The sequence below is a fragment of the Oncorhynchus clarkii genome, chromosome 12, assembly GCF_045791955.1.
Source record: "Oncorhynchus clarkii lewisi isolate Uvic-CL-2024 chromosome 12, UVic_Ocla_1.0, whole genome shotgun sequence".
In the NCBI taxonomy this organism is placed as follows: domain Eukaryota; kingdom Metazoa; phylum Chordata; class Actinopteri; order Salmoniformes; family Salmonidae; genus Oncorhynchus; species Oncorhynchus clarkii.
In genome coordinates, this window is record NC_092158.1 from 28,662,397 (window position 1) to 28,674,888 (window position 12,492).

A 12,492-nucleotide genomic window follows, 5' to 3' on the forward strand; every position below is an offset into this window, starting at 1 on the left:
GCTTGTATTCCGAGTCTTTCTTATTACATAAATAAGTACTAAGTGTTAAGACACTACATAAATAAATTTGATTTGATTTGATTTAACAAAATTAAGGAAGTTTCCATTGAAATTATTCATAAATATTATCCTGCCTACCACTATATGAAGACGTTTAAGGACAACATCAACTCAAATTGTTCTTTTTGTAATGACCACCCAGAAACAGTGTTGCATCTTTTTTGGCATTGTATTCATGTAAGAAAACTGTGGCAAGACATCAGTAGATTTATAATTGAACACATTTATGAATATCTTACACTATTGTGGACAGATGGACTGCTTACCTACGATATAATTTTTTAAAATGTAATTAATTGCATTATTATTTTGGCCAAATTTCATATTCACAAATATACATTTACAAACAAAACACCACATTTTCTTCCCTTACAAAAATAAATTGAATTGTATTTTAAGACAATTAAATACTCTACTAACAAAAAATCTGTTAGAATAATAAGTGTATGTATGTCCCTTAGATCCTTGTGTAATGTGATATTGTACCCCCTAGCCCAATTGTCCTTTGTATTTTATTTATATATACTTGTGTTCCCACTTGTACTTCCTGTATTGATTTGTTGTTAATAAAACATTTTTTATAATAAAACATTTAAACACTTCTTCCCAGAATTCATGAAGTGTATACTCGTTAGACGTCATGGCCAGGTCACAGTTGTAAATGAGAACTTGTTCTCAACCAGCCTATCTGGTTAAATAAAAGTGAAATTAAAAAATGAAACGTCATCAGAAGTGTTTGGACTGCTGCCTCATACTAACTGCACTATTTCTGATGTACATTGAGTATAAAGTATGCTTATAGGTCATAGTATGGATATAGTTAGTATGCCAAAAGTTCCCGGATGTCATACTAAATTCGCCAAAATAAGAAGTATACAAGCAGTGGACGTATTTCCATGCTTTTAGGTCCCATAATGCCAATCTTCAGAAAATGGGTGTGGCTTCACAACGTTTTCAGATGTGAAGAAAATGGCGGAAAATATACAGGCGAAGTTCGACGAGAGTGGATACTAATGAATTGCTTTAACTAACTATGACAAATGTTAAGAAAATGTTGAGCAATGTAATAAAGTAATGACTTTGCAAATAAGTTATGATGACTGACAATTTGTTAGCTACAATATCCTTACGAACCGCATAGCATTACAGCAGTATGTTACGATATGTTAGCTAGTTAACTAACGTTATTTGGCTAATACATCGAACTTGCCAGGTTAGTATATTAACTAACTACACAACGTTAATTGACTTGATTATTCACATTCTTAGCTAAGTGCTATAGTCGTGCGTTCTCAATGGGCATTGTTAATTCTGGCTATTTACTCCGATTTCAGAGCACTCTCATCTGAGCATGCCAGAGCACATATCTGATTAATGTAGGAATGCTCAACACTGTTGAATGTGGCCGTTATCAGTGAACGTTGGCAAAAAAATGTTTTTGCCAACAGCACAGTTACAGTCACTAACGCTCTGGATGAAATGAAAACAGCCTAACCATCTCTGCTAGGGTGAGTAAAATGGTCAGAGTGAAGTGTTCTCTCATTTGTGTCTGGAAGTAGCTAGCCAACGTTAGCCAGTTAGCTTGGGTGCTTGACTGCCGTTGAACACTCGGTTCAACCCTATTCCTCAGCCAGAGTGTCCAGTGTGGGCTCTGGATGTACAAACAGACAATCTGACAATGCTCTGTATTTATGAACGCCCAAACGCACTCCAGATTGAATTTACGAAACACCCGAAATCATAAAATGTCTAGCTAGTCATTTGTTACACTAACAAGCTAGCAAGATGTTGCATAGCAACATAATCAACTTCCGGTAGACAGGTGAAACTGTAGTAGGCTCAATTGAAATGATACGTTTCGTTTACATTATACTAAAATGAACTAATAGTAGGTAGTATACAGTTTGAGTATTCGAACACAGCTACATTCTTTATACCGAGATACAGTACGCCCAAATATATATATATTTTTATAACTAGCTCATTGTTCTTTCTGTGGTAGGTCTACAGACTGGAACGCGCCCATTTTCAAGTCTGCGCAGTCGCAATGACGAAGGCATCGGAGAAACAGCGCCATTTTTGCTTAGCTAGCGCCTCTGTCGGTGTCTGGCATTGTGTTAGAAATCTGAGCAGAAATTACTTGCAATAATGAGGGTAATTGTGAAATTTTGGGGGGAATAAGCCCATATAGTGCGCCGTTTGCATAAGGTGCATTTGACCAGCTCAAGATGTCCTCAGAGATGCTCAGGTAACGTTAATATAGCAAAGGTCTCCAGCTGCCTGAGCAAGCTAATCGGGCAAGCAATAGCTAACTAGCTAGTTTATTTGCTGCAGATAGTCCTAAAGTAGCTAGTTAGTCAGTTCTCACATTGAAGCTTCTAGTCCTACTTGTAAGATTTACATTAAACTAGTACGTGCATCAATATGGCCACATATCTGTACCCAAAGTTATTCATTTTGTTTGATATTTAAGTATGATAGCTACTAGCGAATATTAGCTAGCTAACGTTAGCTAACTAAATTGTTTTGTCAATGATCTGGAATGCATTACTAGCCAAGTATTGAATCATGATAATAACTGTGCCTGAAGGAAATGGACCGATGGAGGGGGGGGGGGGGGGTGTTGAAAGAAACTCGCATGATTGAGGACATATGTTTAATTACTGGTCATTCTATTCGTTATTTTTAGCGTTCCTCCTGGCACGAGCAAGCTCGATGTGTTGGTGACCAAACTGCATGAATTCCTGGCTCATGCTCCAGAGGATGATGAGGACAGACTGGTGACAGAAAGTCCTGATGGTGAGAACTTTAATAAGTGAAACTTTAACTCAGGCGTGGTGGTGTTTGTTGTAATATTAGTAGTGACTCACAATTGCCTACTGATTTTTAATTCACAGGTATGACAAACAAGGACTGTGTGGAGCCACACTCAACAGACCGAACCCCTCTTGAGGTATTATCATGAGAAATATCCGTTTATGCGGTTATAGACCAAAGAGTATTCAGTGTTGATGCAGATCTAGAAGATATATTTGTAAAATGTTCTTGTTGAATACAGCCTCAACAGACCTCAACCGACACCTTGAAGCAGTCTGGATGTGGTTCCAGGAGGTGGGCTTCCTTCTGATATTTTGACTAATTTGATAGTTCATGTACATTGTTTATGGATGGGGAAACATAAAAACACAGTATTTTGATGTATGTGCATACTATAATGGATGTCACTTGTATTACAGAAAACCTTCAGTTGTGATTAAACACAGTGGACTGGATGAATCTGGTGCTTCAAATGAAAGTGATGATGATGATGACGGCTTGATCATCAATTCAAACGGTTATCCTGATGTAACAAGATTACCGAAAGGTTAGTTTTTTTACTACTGCTTGCAATTAAACTGTACAGAGATATTTACACTGAAAATGAATAATGTAATAATGCATTTATGAACTGAAAATGCTTTGGTCTTCATTCATGGGTTTTTACATGTCTTATGCACAGGCACTGTACTGGTGAGGCCTGAGCCAGTGGAAAATGTCAGAGATGACTTCAGAGGTCCCGAATTCCGTTGTGGAAAATCTGGCAGTCTGAAGAGAGCTTTTTCTAGGAGACGTGGAGGTGAGATTTCGTTAATAAATGGGAAAAGAGATATCCTTTACCTTAAAATAGTGTGCCGCAGAATGACGATTGATGTGTGTTTGTAGGTGGTGAACACTTGGAGATCGTTAGCTGTACAGCCTGTGGCCAGCAAGTTAACCACTTCCAGAGGGACTCCTTCTATCAGCATCCAGTACTCAAAGTACTTATTTGCAAGGTGAGAGGATCCTGGGTCTGTCAAAGAATGGGTCAATGAAATAAATAGGCTTAAATCACATTGGTTATAATGGGCATTCTCCAATAATGTTGTTGAGCTCATCTACATTTTTAGGGGCTCCATTCCTAATTTTCTTGTCTTATTATTTTTCTCAGTCTTGTTTCAAGTATTACTCAAGTGATGATATCAGCAAGGATTGTGATGGCATGGATGAACAGTGCAGGTATGATGGGGTGGTTCTCTTATACAACCAGTTGCTCCAAGCAAATCCTGAGATGTTAATAAACATACAGGTTGTTACGTTAATCATTACTTCAATCTATTATATTTGCTTTTTACAGATGGTGTGCAGAGGGGGGAAACCTGATCTGCTGCGACTTTTGCCCCAATGCCTTCTGTAAGAAATGCATTTTGCGGAACCTGGGGCGAAAAGAGTTGTCTGGCATCCTGGATGAGGAGAGTAAGTGGTACTGCTACGTATGTAGCCCAGAGCCTCTTCTGGACCTGGTTGTCGCTTGTGACAACGTCCTTGACAACTTGGGGCATTTGTGGCCAGACCACCGCAAGAGGGGCAGGGGCGAGGGAAAATCTGGACATTATGACTCCCATCCAAGGCATTCTCAAAACATTCCTGTGGGTCATTGGAACCATAGTGGCATGGATGGTCACGTTGTGTTCAACTACAACACCCTTCAAATTCCAGAGGAGATGGCCAAAAAGGCTAAAAACCTGGTGGACTCTACAAACACTGTAAACACAACTTTTGTGAAGTTCATTCAAGGTGGCATGCAGCAGAAACAGACAACTGAGTTAAAGCTACAATACTTGAAGACTTTCCAGTCAGTACTGAAGGGTCTGAAGAAGTCTCAGACGGCTCTGGAGGAAGCCCTTTTGGAGGAGTTCAGAGAGATGGGTTTGCCAAATGGTGGCGAAAACCCCACGTTTGATGATACTGATGTACCTCAACAAGAACAAGAGGGTTGTGTGGAAATTGACATTTCTGATAAGAATGGCCTTCATTACTTAAAGAAAATTGCAGCTGAACATTTGGAAGAGAATGATTCAGACTCAAATGGCTTTATGGATGATGGAAGGCCTTCGTCCTCAATTGAAATGAAAGGTGTCCTTGGCACAGAGATAATTCCCAGACGAGGTAGAGGCAGGCCGCGGAAAAACTCCAAGCCTGGAGAAGATGCTTGCAACGTGACAAAACAACTGGTGGTGCAAGTTTCACCTGCCCCTGTTGAACAAGAGCCACTCTCTGGCCCCCAAGAGTTGGAGGTGGAAGTGGAGTTGGAGGCAGAGGAGGAAGAGGAAGAGAGAAAAGAAAAAGTGGAGGAACGGGAGGTAGACTGTGAATCTATTGAACTTGTAACAGAGGGGGAGTATGAATCTGCCGAGGGAAGCGAATCTCTGGAACTGGAAGAGGAACCAGATAATAGACGCTCACCTCGGGTAAAGACCACACCCTTGCGCAGGCCAGGTGAGGGCAAGACCCAGCCGACCCCCTCGGGTGCAGACAGTGAGAGTGACTCGGACCCTGACACCAGCCCCAATGCTGAAGTGCCTCAAGGAGCTGACGAGGGAGGGCTTGGGAGAGGAACTGATGACTCTGACTCCGATGAGGTCCCAGCTGTCCTCCAGCGGGCCGCCATGACGCGTAGTTCAGACGAAGCCGAGAGTGACGATGGAGACCATCGGAGTGTGACCAAGAAATGCCTCTTCGGCCTGAAGAAGAACACGCCCCTCTCTCCAGAAAGAGTTGTCCGGAAACGCAAGGTGCCAGACCGCTCCTCTGACTCTGATTCCTCCAGTGACGATCCGGACCTGCAGAAGGAGATCAAGACCATGACCAGGCCCAGGGGGAGGCCTCGGAAGGTTAAGAGAGAGGATGAACCTACTCCCAGCAAGGATAGTCCTCAACATAGGCCCAGGGGCAGACCTCGGAAGGTCAAGAAAGAGGATGAATCTACATCCAGCAAGGAGGGTAATACCCAGGCAGCCAAGCCTCAAAGCACACCTCAATCCGAGCATAGAATGAAGCAGACGCCATCCTCTTCCAGTCAAGAAGAGGGGGACCTGGACTCTGAGTCTAGCGATGTCAGTGGTGACCAGAAGATCAAGCCTATCACTGAGGAGGTGGCCTTACTGGGGGCAGCAGCTTTCCACCAGTCGTCCGGTGAGCTGGTCTCTCACTTTCTCTGTACTTTTTAGACAATGCACTGCATTCATGAGCTGTATTGTAACCATTTTCAGCTTGCAGTGTAGATTTCCTGTGCCAAATGTTGAACTAACCTCCATTTTTTTGTACTCTGTAGGCGATGAAGAGCAGCCCCAGTCTGGGCCTTCTTGGGCAGCAGAAGATGATGACGATCCAGAAAATAGGTATGGTTCAGAGCAAACGGACATAGCGTTTGTAACACACCCTAGGCGCAGGAGAAAGGCCATGCCACGGAACCCTAAGTTGAGTGCTAATAATGGGGACTCCTCTGTTGTCAAGACCCTGTCCCAATCGAACCGGTCTCGTCCAACTTGCAGCTGCAGTAAACCAGCAGCTATCCCATATCATTTCTAGTGTTAAGTTCAGAGGTACATGTCAAGTGCAGGGAGAAACCCCTCCTCATACCTCGCTTAGGCTATGCTATAAATGATAGGCCACTTATGCCACTCTGTTTTCGTTGATTACCTATTCTTTAATTCATTTTTGTCTTTAATTTGAAGTTAAATGTGACGTGTCTATTAGCAGAAGGGGAAAATGCTGTTTAATGCATCAGTTTGCACAAAAGCATTATACACTTATTAAAACAGATTAAACAAATGATTTTTATCTCATAGTTTCTCATTGGTTAACAATTCTGTAAATCCGTGGTGTCAAACTATTTCCCCCCCGGGGCCGCATTCAGTCTTAAATGAGGTCCAGAAGGCCGCACAGAATATTTTTGATATTTCCTTGCCGTCAAAATGTGCTATTTTTTTCCTATCCGTCGTTTTTGGAATTTGCGATGGTCCTTGACTGTCTAGCTTTAATTTCTGGGATTTATTAATGAACTGGACTCAGTCAAGAAACTATGGATGTTGTTTGATTATCATTTTTACAGTTTCAATTTGGTTTGAGTCAGTTTAAGGTAGATTGCACGCCCCCCCAGCCCGCCTACCGTATGTTTGACACCCCTGCTGTAAGTCATCCTTATTTCTTCCACATACAGTAGTCTTTTAATTTTTTACAAAAATTAATAACTGTATTCTGAATATTTAAACTTATTTTAAGCCATGTTAAGGATTTGATTGTATTATTTGTAAATAATGTATAATTTTATTTGCTCCAAATATGTTAAGTTGCACTCATTTGAATCTGGATTCGGTTCTTGATCTATAGTCTGATGGTAGTACAAGTTACATGCATGAAAACAAGCCAGCAAGGTGATGTTTTTGTAGAATTTTTGTTTTTCGCAAAACATATCCTGAAATGATTAACTAATAAACCACACCACCAATCCACACCAGTGTACACAATACAAACCTGGAAATGCCAGATCTGGATATCATTATACTAGATGGGGTGAATCATGTTCCTCTAACGGGGAATTAGTCACCATGGAATTTGATGTTGTTTCTGAAGTGACTGGGATTTAGATCCCAGACCTTGATGATATTATACATGCCCTAATGGTCAACTCATGATCAGGCATTCTTTAGGGTGGCAGTATTGTACATGACTGAACCCTTGTACAGTGGTGTAAAAGTAACCAAGTAAAAATACTTTGAAGTACCACGTAAGTTATTTTCTTGTGTATCTGTACTATTCATGTTTGAACTTTTTTACTTTTACTCCGCAACATTCCTAAAGAAAATAGGTTATTTTTACTCCCATTTTCTTGGACACCAAAAAGTTCTTGGTACATTTCAAATGCTCAGGCAGGACCGCAAAATAGTTAAATTCACGCACCTATCAATATAACGGGTTGTCATCCCTACTGCCTCTGATCTGGCGAACTCACTAAAGACACAAATACTGCCTTTTATAAATTATTTCTGAGTGTTGCAGTGTGCCCCTGGCTGTCCGTGGATAAAATAGTTTGCATAATATAAGGAATTTGATGTATAGCTTCTACATTTACTCAAGTATGACAATTAAGTCCACCACTACTTAAGTCAATTTTAAACCACTTTAACTCAAGTACTGTTTTACTGGGTTACTTTACTTGAGTCATTTTCTGTTATGGCATCTTTACTTTTTACTCCAGTATGACAATTTAGTACTTTTTCCACCACTGCCCGTGTGGCTGCTGGATTTAGCTAATTTCTGTAAGTCATTGTAAAATCATAGAAGTTTCTGCTAGTATTTGGTAATTCTGTTGATATATGGTTACCATATGGACATTTCTTTCTTTGATATATTGATAACATTCATGTGCAATATGCCAGTGGTGATGTGGCTGTTTTACGTGCTGCTATTCTCACACTCATACTAATACGATGGGTTGATGATCCGATTCTCTCTGAACAGACTGGCAATACAATCTATTCTGCTTGATTCCATTTTAAAATGGATGATTTATCGCTTCTGACAGGTTGAGGGCTTAGCAGAGAAGGAGGACTTGTGATGCTAAACAGCAGTATACCAAATACACTGATTATTAGGCCTACTGTACTGTATTTTGGAGCCTTTTTTTTCTTTCTTACCACAGGCACCAAGCTGAATTTCTTGTATGCTTTGTTTATTGTACTTGATCCATAATCATATTTTCAGTATTTTCATGTCTGTTTTGCATGCAAGGCCACATTTATTGGCCATTTAGCTACATTTAAAATTATTGAAAGTTTAAATGCAATTGCATTTCACTTTGGAGGAGCTTGATGCCCTAAGCAACAGCTCTGAAAGCTGGTCCTGTGGAGTGGTTGTAATGCATTTTATTCAACCACAACTTTGTGACCTCTGAGGTCAGCCTTACAACATTGCTGTGAGACGAGTATGTAGTGAAGTGTCTTTTTTTCTTCCACTTTTCTCTTCCCAGTTTAAACACTTGAGGTAAGGCCCAGGCCGAGGCTGTTGCCGGCCGCTGCTGTTTGTTACTGCCTCATATGGGGCCCTCATCATGTACACGTACTTCGCGCTGAGGCTTCATCAGAGTCTTCGTTCAACTATTACTATCTGCCAAAAGGATTCTTTCTGCAAAACATATTCATGTCTAAATGGATAAGTACATGTATTTCAGAGTATCGAACTTGGAAAATGCCCTACAAAACCATTTTGACCCTGTTTTTTTTTTTTTTACCCTTTACAAACTTTCTTTCGTACCAACTAAAAAAACAGTGGTTAGAAAACGTATTTTCAAATTGAATTAATCATTTATGTTGTCTTTAGCTCTGAGGTGCTGTAGTGTTAGCCTTGTAGAGGCCTGTTATTTGTAGAGCATGCATTAAACAAGGATATGTTCTTACTTTTGTAATTGAATGAACTCTGTAAGAGAAACTATTCGTTGTAATAAATTAATACCCTTTATGATGTCTCGTATGTCTTCCTTATTCTACATAGGACTGGGTTTGTTCATCTTGTTCTGAGTGATACGTCTTAGATATTTGTTATGGAGGGGTTGTTTACAAGGTCATTAAGTCACCTGACTTTTGACTCCTCAATGTGTTGCGTTAAGACAAAATTGTGAAACCGTCCTTGACAGTGTTTTAGCTCTATTTGCTCACAGCATACATTATATATGCAAAAGTATGTCTACACCCCTTAAAATTTGTGGATTTGGCTATTTTAGCCACACCTGTTGCTGACAGGTTATTAAATTTAGCACACAGCCATGCAATCTCCATAGACAAAAAATGGCAGTAGAATGGACTTACGGAAGAGCTCAGTTACTTTCAATGTGACACTCATAGGGTGACACATTTCCAAAAAGTCAATTCGTAAAATTTCTGCCCTGCTAGAGCGGCCCAGGTGAACTGTAATTGCTGTTATTGTAAAGTGGAAATGTCTAGGAGCAACAACGGCTCAGCTGTGAAGTGGTAGGCCATACAAGCTCATAGAACGGGACTGCCGATTTGCTGTAGCACGTCTGTCCTTGATTGCAGCATTCACTATTGAGTTCCAGACTGCCTCTGGAAGCAACGTCAGCACAATAACTGTTCGTCAGGAGTTTCATGAAATTGGTGTCTGGCTGAGCAGACTCACACCAGCCTAAGATCATGCGCAATGCAAAGTGTCGGCTGGACTGGTGTAAAGCTCACCACCATTGGACTCTGGAAACGCGTTCTCTGAAGTGATGAATCACGCTTCACCATCTGTCAGTCCGATTGACGAATCTGGGTTTGGCCAGCTGGTAATCTGGTAATGCCAACTGTAAAGTTCAGTAGAGAAGGAATGATGGTCTGGGGATGTTTTTCATCGTTTTGGCTAGACCCCTTAGTTCCAGTGAAGATAAATCTTAGCGCTAAAGCATACCATGACATTCTAGACGATTCTGACTTTGTGGCAGCAGTTTGGGGAAGGCCCTTTCCTTTTTTAGCATGACAATGCCCCATGCACAAAGCGAGGTCAATACAGAATTGGTTTGTCAAAATTGTTGTGGAAGAACTTGAGTGGCCTGGACAGAGCCCTGACCTCAACCCCATTGAACACCTTTGGGATGAATTGGAATGCCAACTGCGAGCCAGGCCTAATCGCCCAAACTCACTAATGCTCTTGGCTGAATGGAAGCAAGTCCCTGCAGCAATATTTCAACATCTAGTGGAAAGCCTTCCCAGAAGAGGGGAGGCTGTTATAACAGCAAAGGGGGACCAACTCCATATTAATGCCCATGATTTTGGAATAAAATGTTTGATGAGCAGGTGTCCACATACTCTTCGTCATCTAGTGTATTCACATCAGTAAAGAAAACATTCAACTACTTAATGCAATGGCCTTTCCCCTCTCATAGTCACTTAAACTATATTGTTGGCTGTTTGCAGGCCGGGGACTGCAAAATGATACTAGAATAGCTAACATTACCTTGTTATTTTCATTAATTCTAGAATAAATGTATCTCCTGGTAATATTAAGTTTAATGTGAAATCCTGCATCTTGTTTGCTAATTTCTATATAAAGACAAGTTCCTTTAGAGAATAAACCTATTAATCAGTGCTTGATGGATTTGATGTGATGACCATTAAAATGATCCCCCGGTCCCTTTCCCTCTCTCCCTTGCTTCTCAAAGAATCGCTAAGAAAATGCTCTTGGCCCAAATCAAAGCCAACTACTCATCGGGGGAGGATTTCTCTTCAAACGTGGAGTCATCACATGATGATGAGTCTGACAGGGAAGAAAAGGAGCAAGAAGATGGGAAAGATGAAAGCTCAGATGAGAATGGTGAGTGATCCCTCCATACCACCGCTACAATTTCAAGTTTATTTTGAGATGCAGCAATAAGATCAATTTAGTGTTCCTTTGAATAAGGCAATTTTTTAGACATTAGGCTGAAATACTTATCTGACATCACCTGTTGCTTAGTAACTGAACATTTTAAAGTAGGCCCATTATTGTTGTGATGATCTAAACCATCACCCTGTGTTACTGTGTGTTAGTGTACAGGTTGCATTGAGATTCACTATAGGAATATGATGTCCTCCTGACAATATACCATGTTGTTTCTGCTGCAGGGGAGACCTCCAATTTGACCTCTTGAGTCCAGTAAAACACGTCACAGACATCGTCTGCTACGCCACAAGCTCAGCGTTGACAATGGAAATCCAAGTGATCAGAAAACCGCTGATGAAAATGGGATTGAGCAGAAAGTCAGGAAGTCTAGAAGAACCAACGGTTTGCATGGGATGGGTTCTGTGGTACGACTATGATTGGATACCATCAGTGCCCTAGTGGTGGAGTGGCTCTGTTACCCAGAGTAAACTCATTCTCTGCTTTCTTCCATTGCATCAGGTGAGAAATTGGATAGCCAGAGTAGTGATGATGATAGCCAATCACAGCAGGAAGAGTCTGGTATGAGTGAAGAGCTGAGCCAATCGGAGAACGAGGGCAATGAACAGATGCTCAAAAGATAAGACTCCTTATTGGTCAGCGCTGCTAACCAGGAAAGAAACCTAATTTTCTTTCATTACATGTGCATTTCTTTCATTACATGTGCATCACATGTGCATTAGTGAAATAACTTTCTGCTCTTTTGTCTCCTTAGCTCTACATCATCTACCTCTAGAGAGGGAATCAGTCCGTAGTTATCTACAGAAGAAGCAGCAACCCTCATATATTGTGCTGTCTGACTCCAGTGTCGATGAGGTAACCAATCACTTGTTGTCGCATCCCCAGCTGAATGAATGGTCAACTCTCAAACTGATGGTTCATGAAAGTTTAATGCGATACCATTTCCATAAACACCGTAAGAGCTGATGGAGAAACAAACCAAAAATGCTCTTACAATATGAACAATACAGTGCCCAAACAATACACTTTTACACAACTTTACATTGGCATGCTTCGTACATCAAATGCATCAATATGCATGAGAATTTCTACCCAAATAGTTGATTACGTGCTAATAGCTTGTTAATGTGGTGCAAGATTAACTAATTTTAGCCAGAACCAACACTGGAGCTAGGCTACAGCTAATAATGTTATATTCCTAGC

The 12,492-nt window shown here is 40.8% G+C and overlaps 1 protein-coding gene across 1 annotated transcript; it reads left to right on the forward strand.

Annotated features, from left to right (window-relative positions):
- The first annotated feature begins 1,016 nt into the window (after window positions 1-1,016).
- Window positions 1,017-12,007, forward strand: LOC139422981 (transcriptional regulator ATRX-like). Its single transcript, XM_071174520.1, is given in 16 exon segments — window positions 1,017-1,273; window positions 1,395-1,568; window positions 2,063-2,308; window positions 2,750-2,859; window positions 2,958-3,013; window positions 3,119-3,171; window positions 3,297-3,424; window positions 3,560-3,676; window positions 3,763-3,872; window positions 4,028-4,095; window positions 4,214-6,051; window positions 6,191-6,257; window positions 11,072-11,223; window positions 11,514-11,535; window positions 11,537-11,673; window positions 11,791-12,007. Coding segments are annotated over 14 exon segments (3,000 nt in total). The 5' UTR covers window positions 1,017-1,273; window positions 1,395-1,568; window positions 2,063-2,288; the 3' UTR covers window positions 11,913-12,007.
- The last annotated feature ends 485 nt before the right edge of the window (window positions 12,008-12,492 follow it).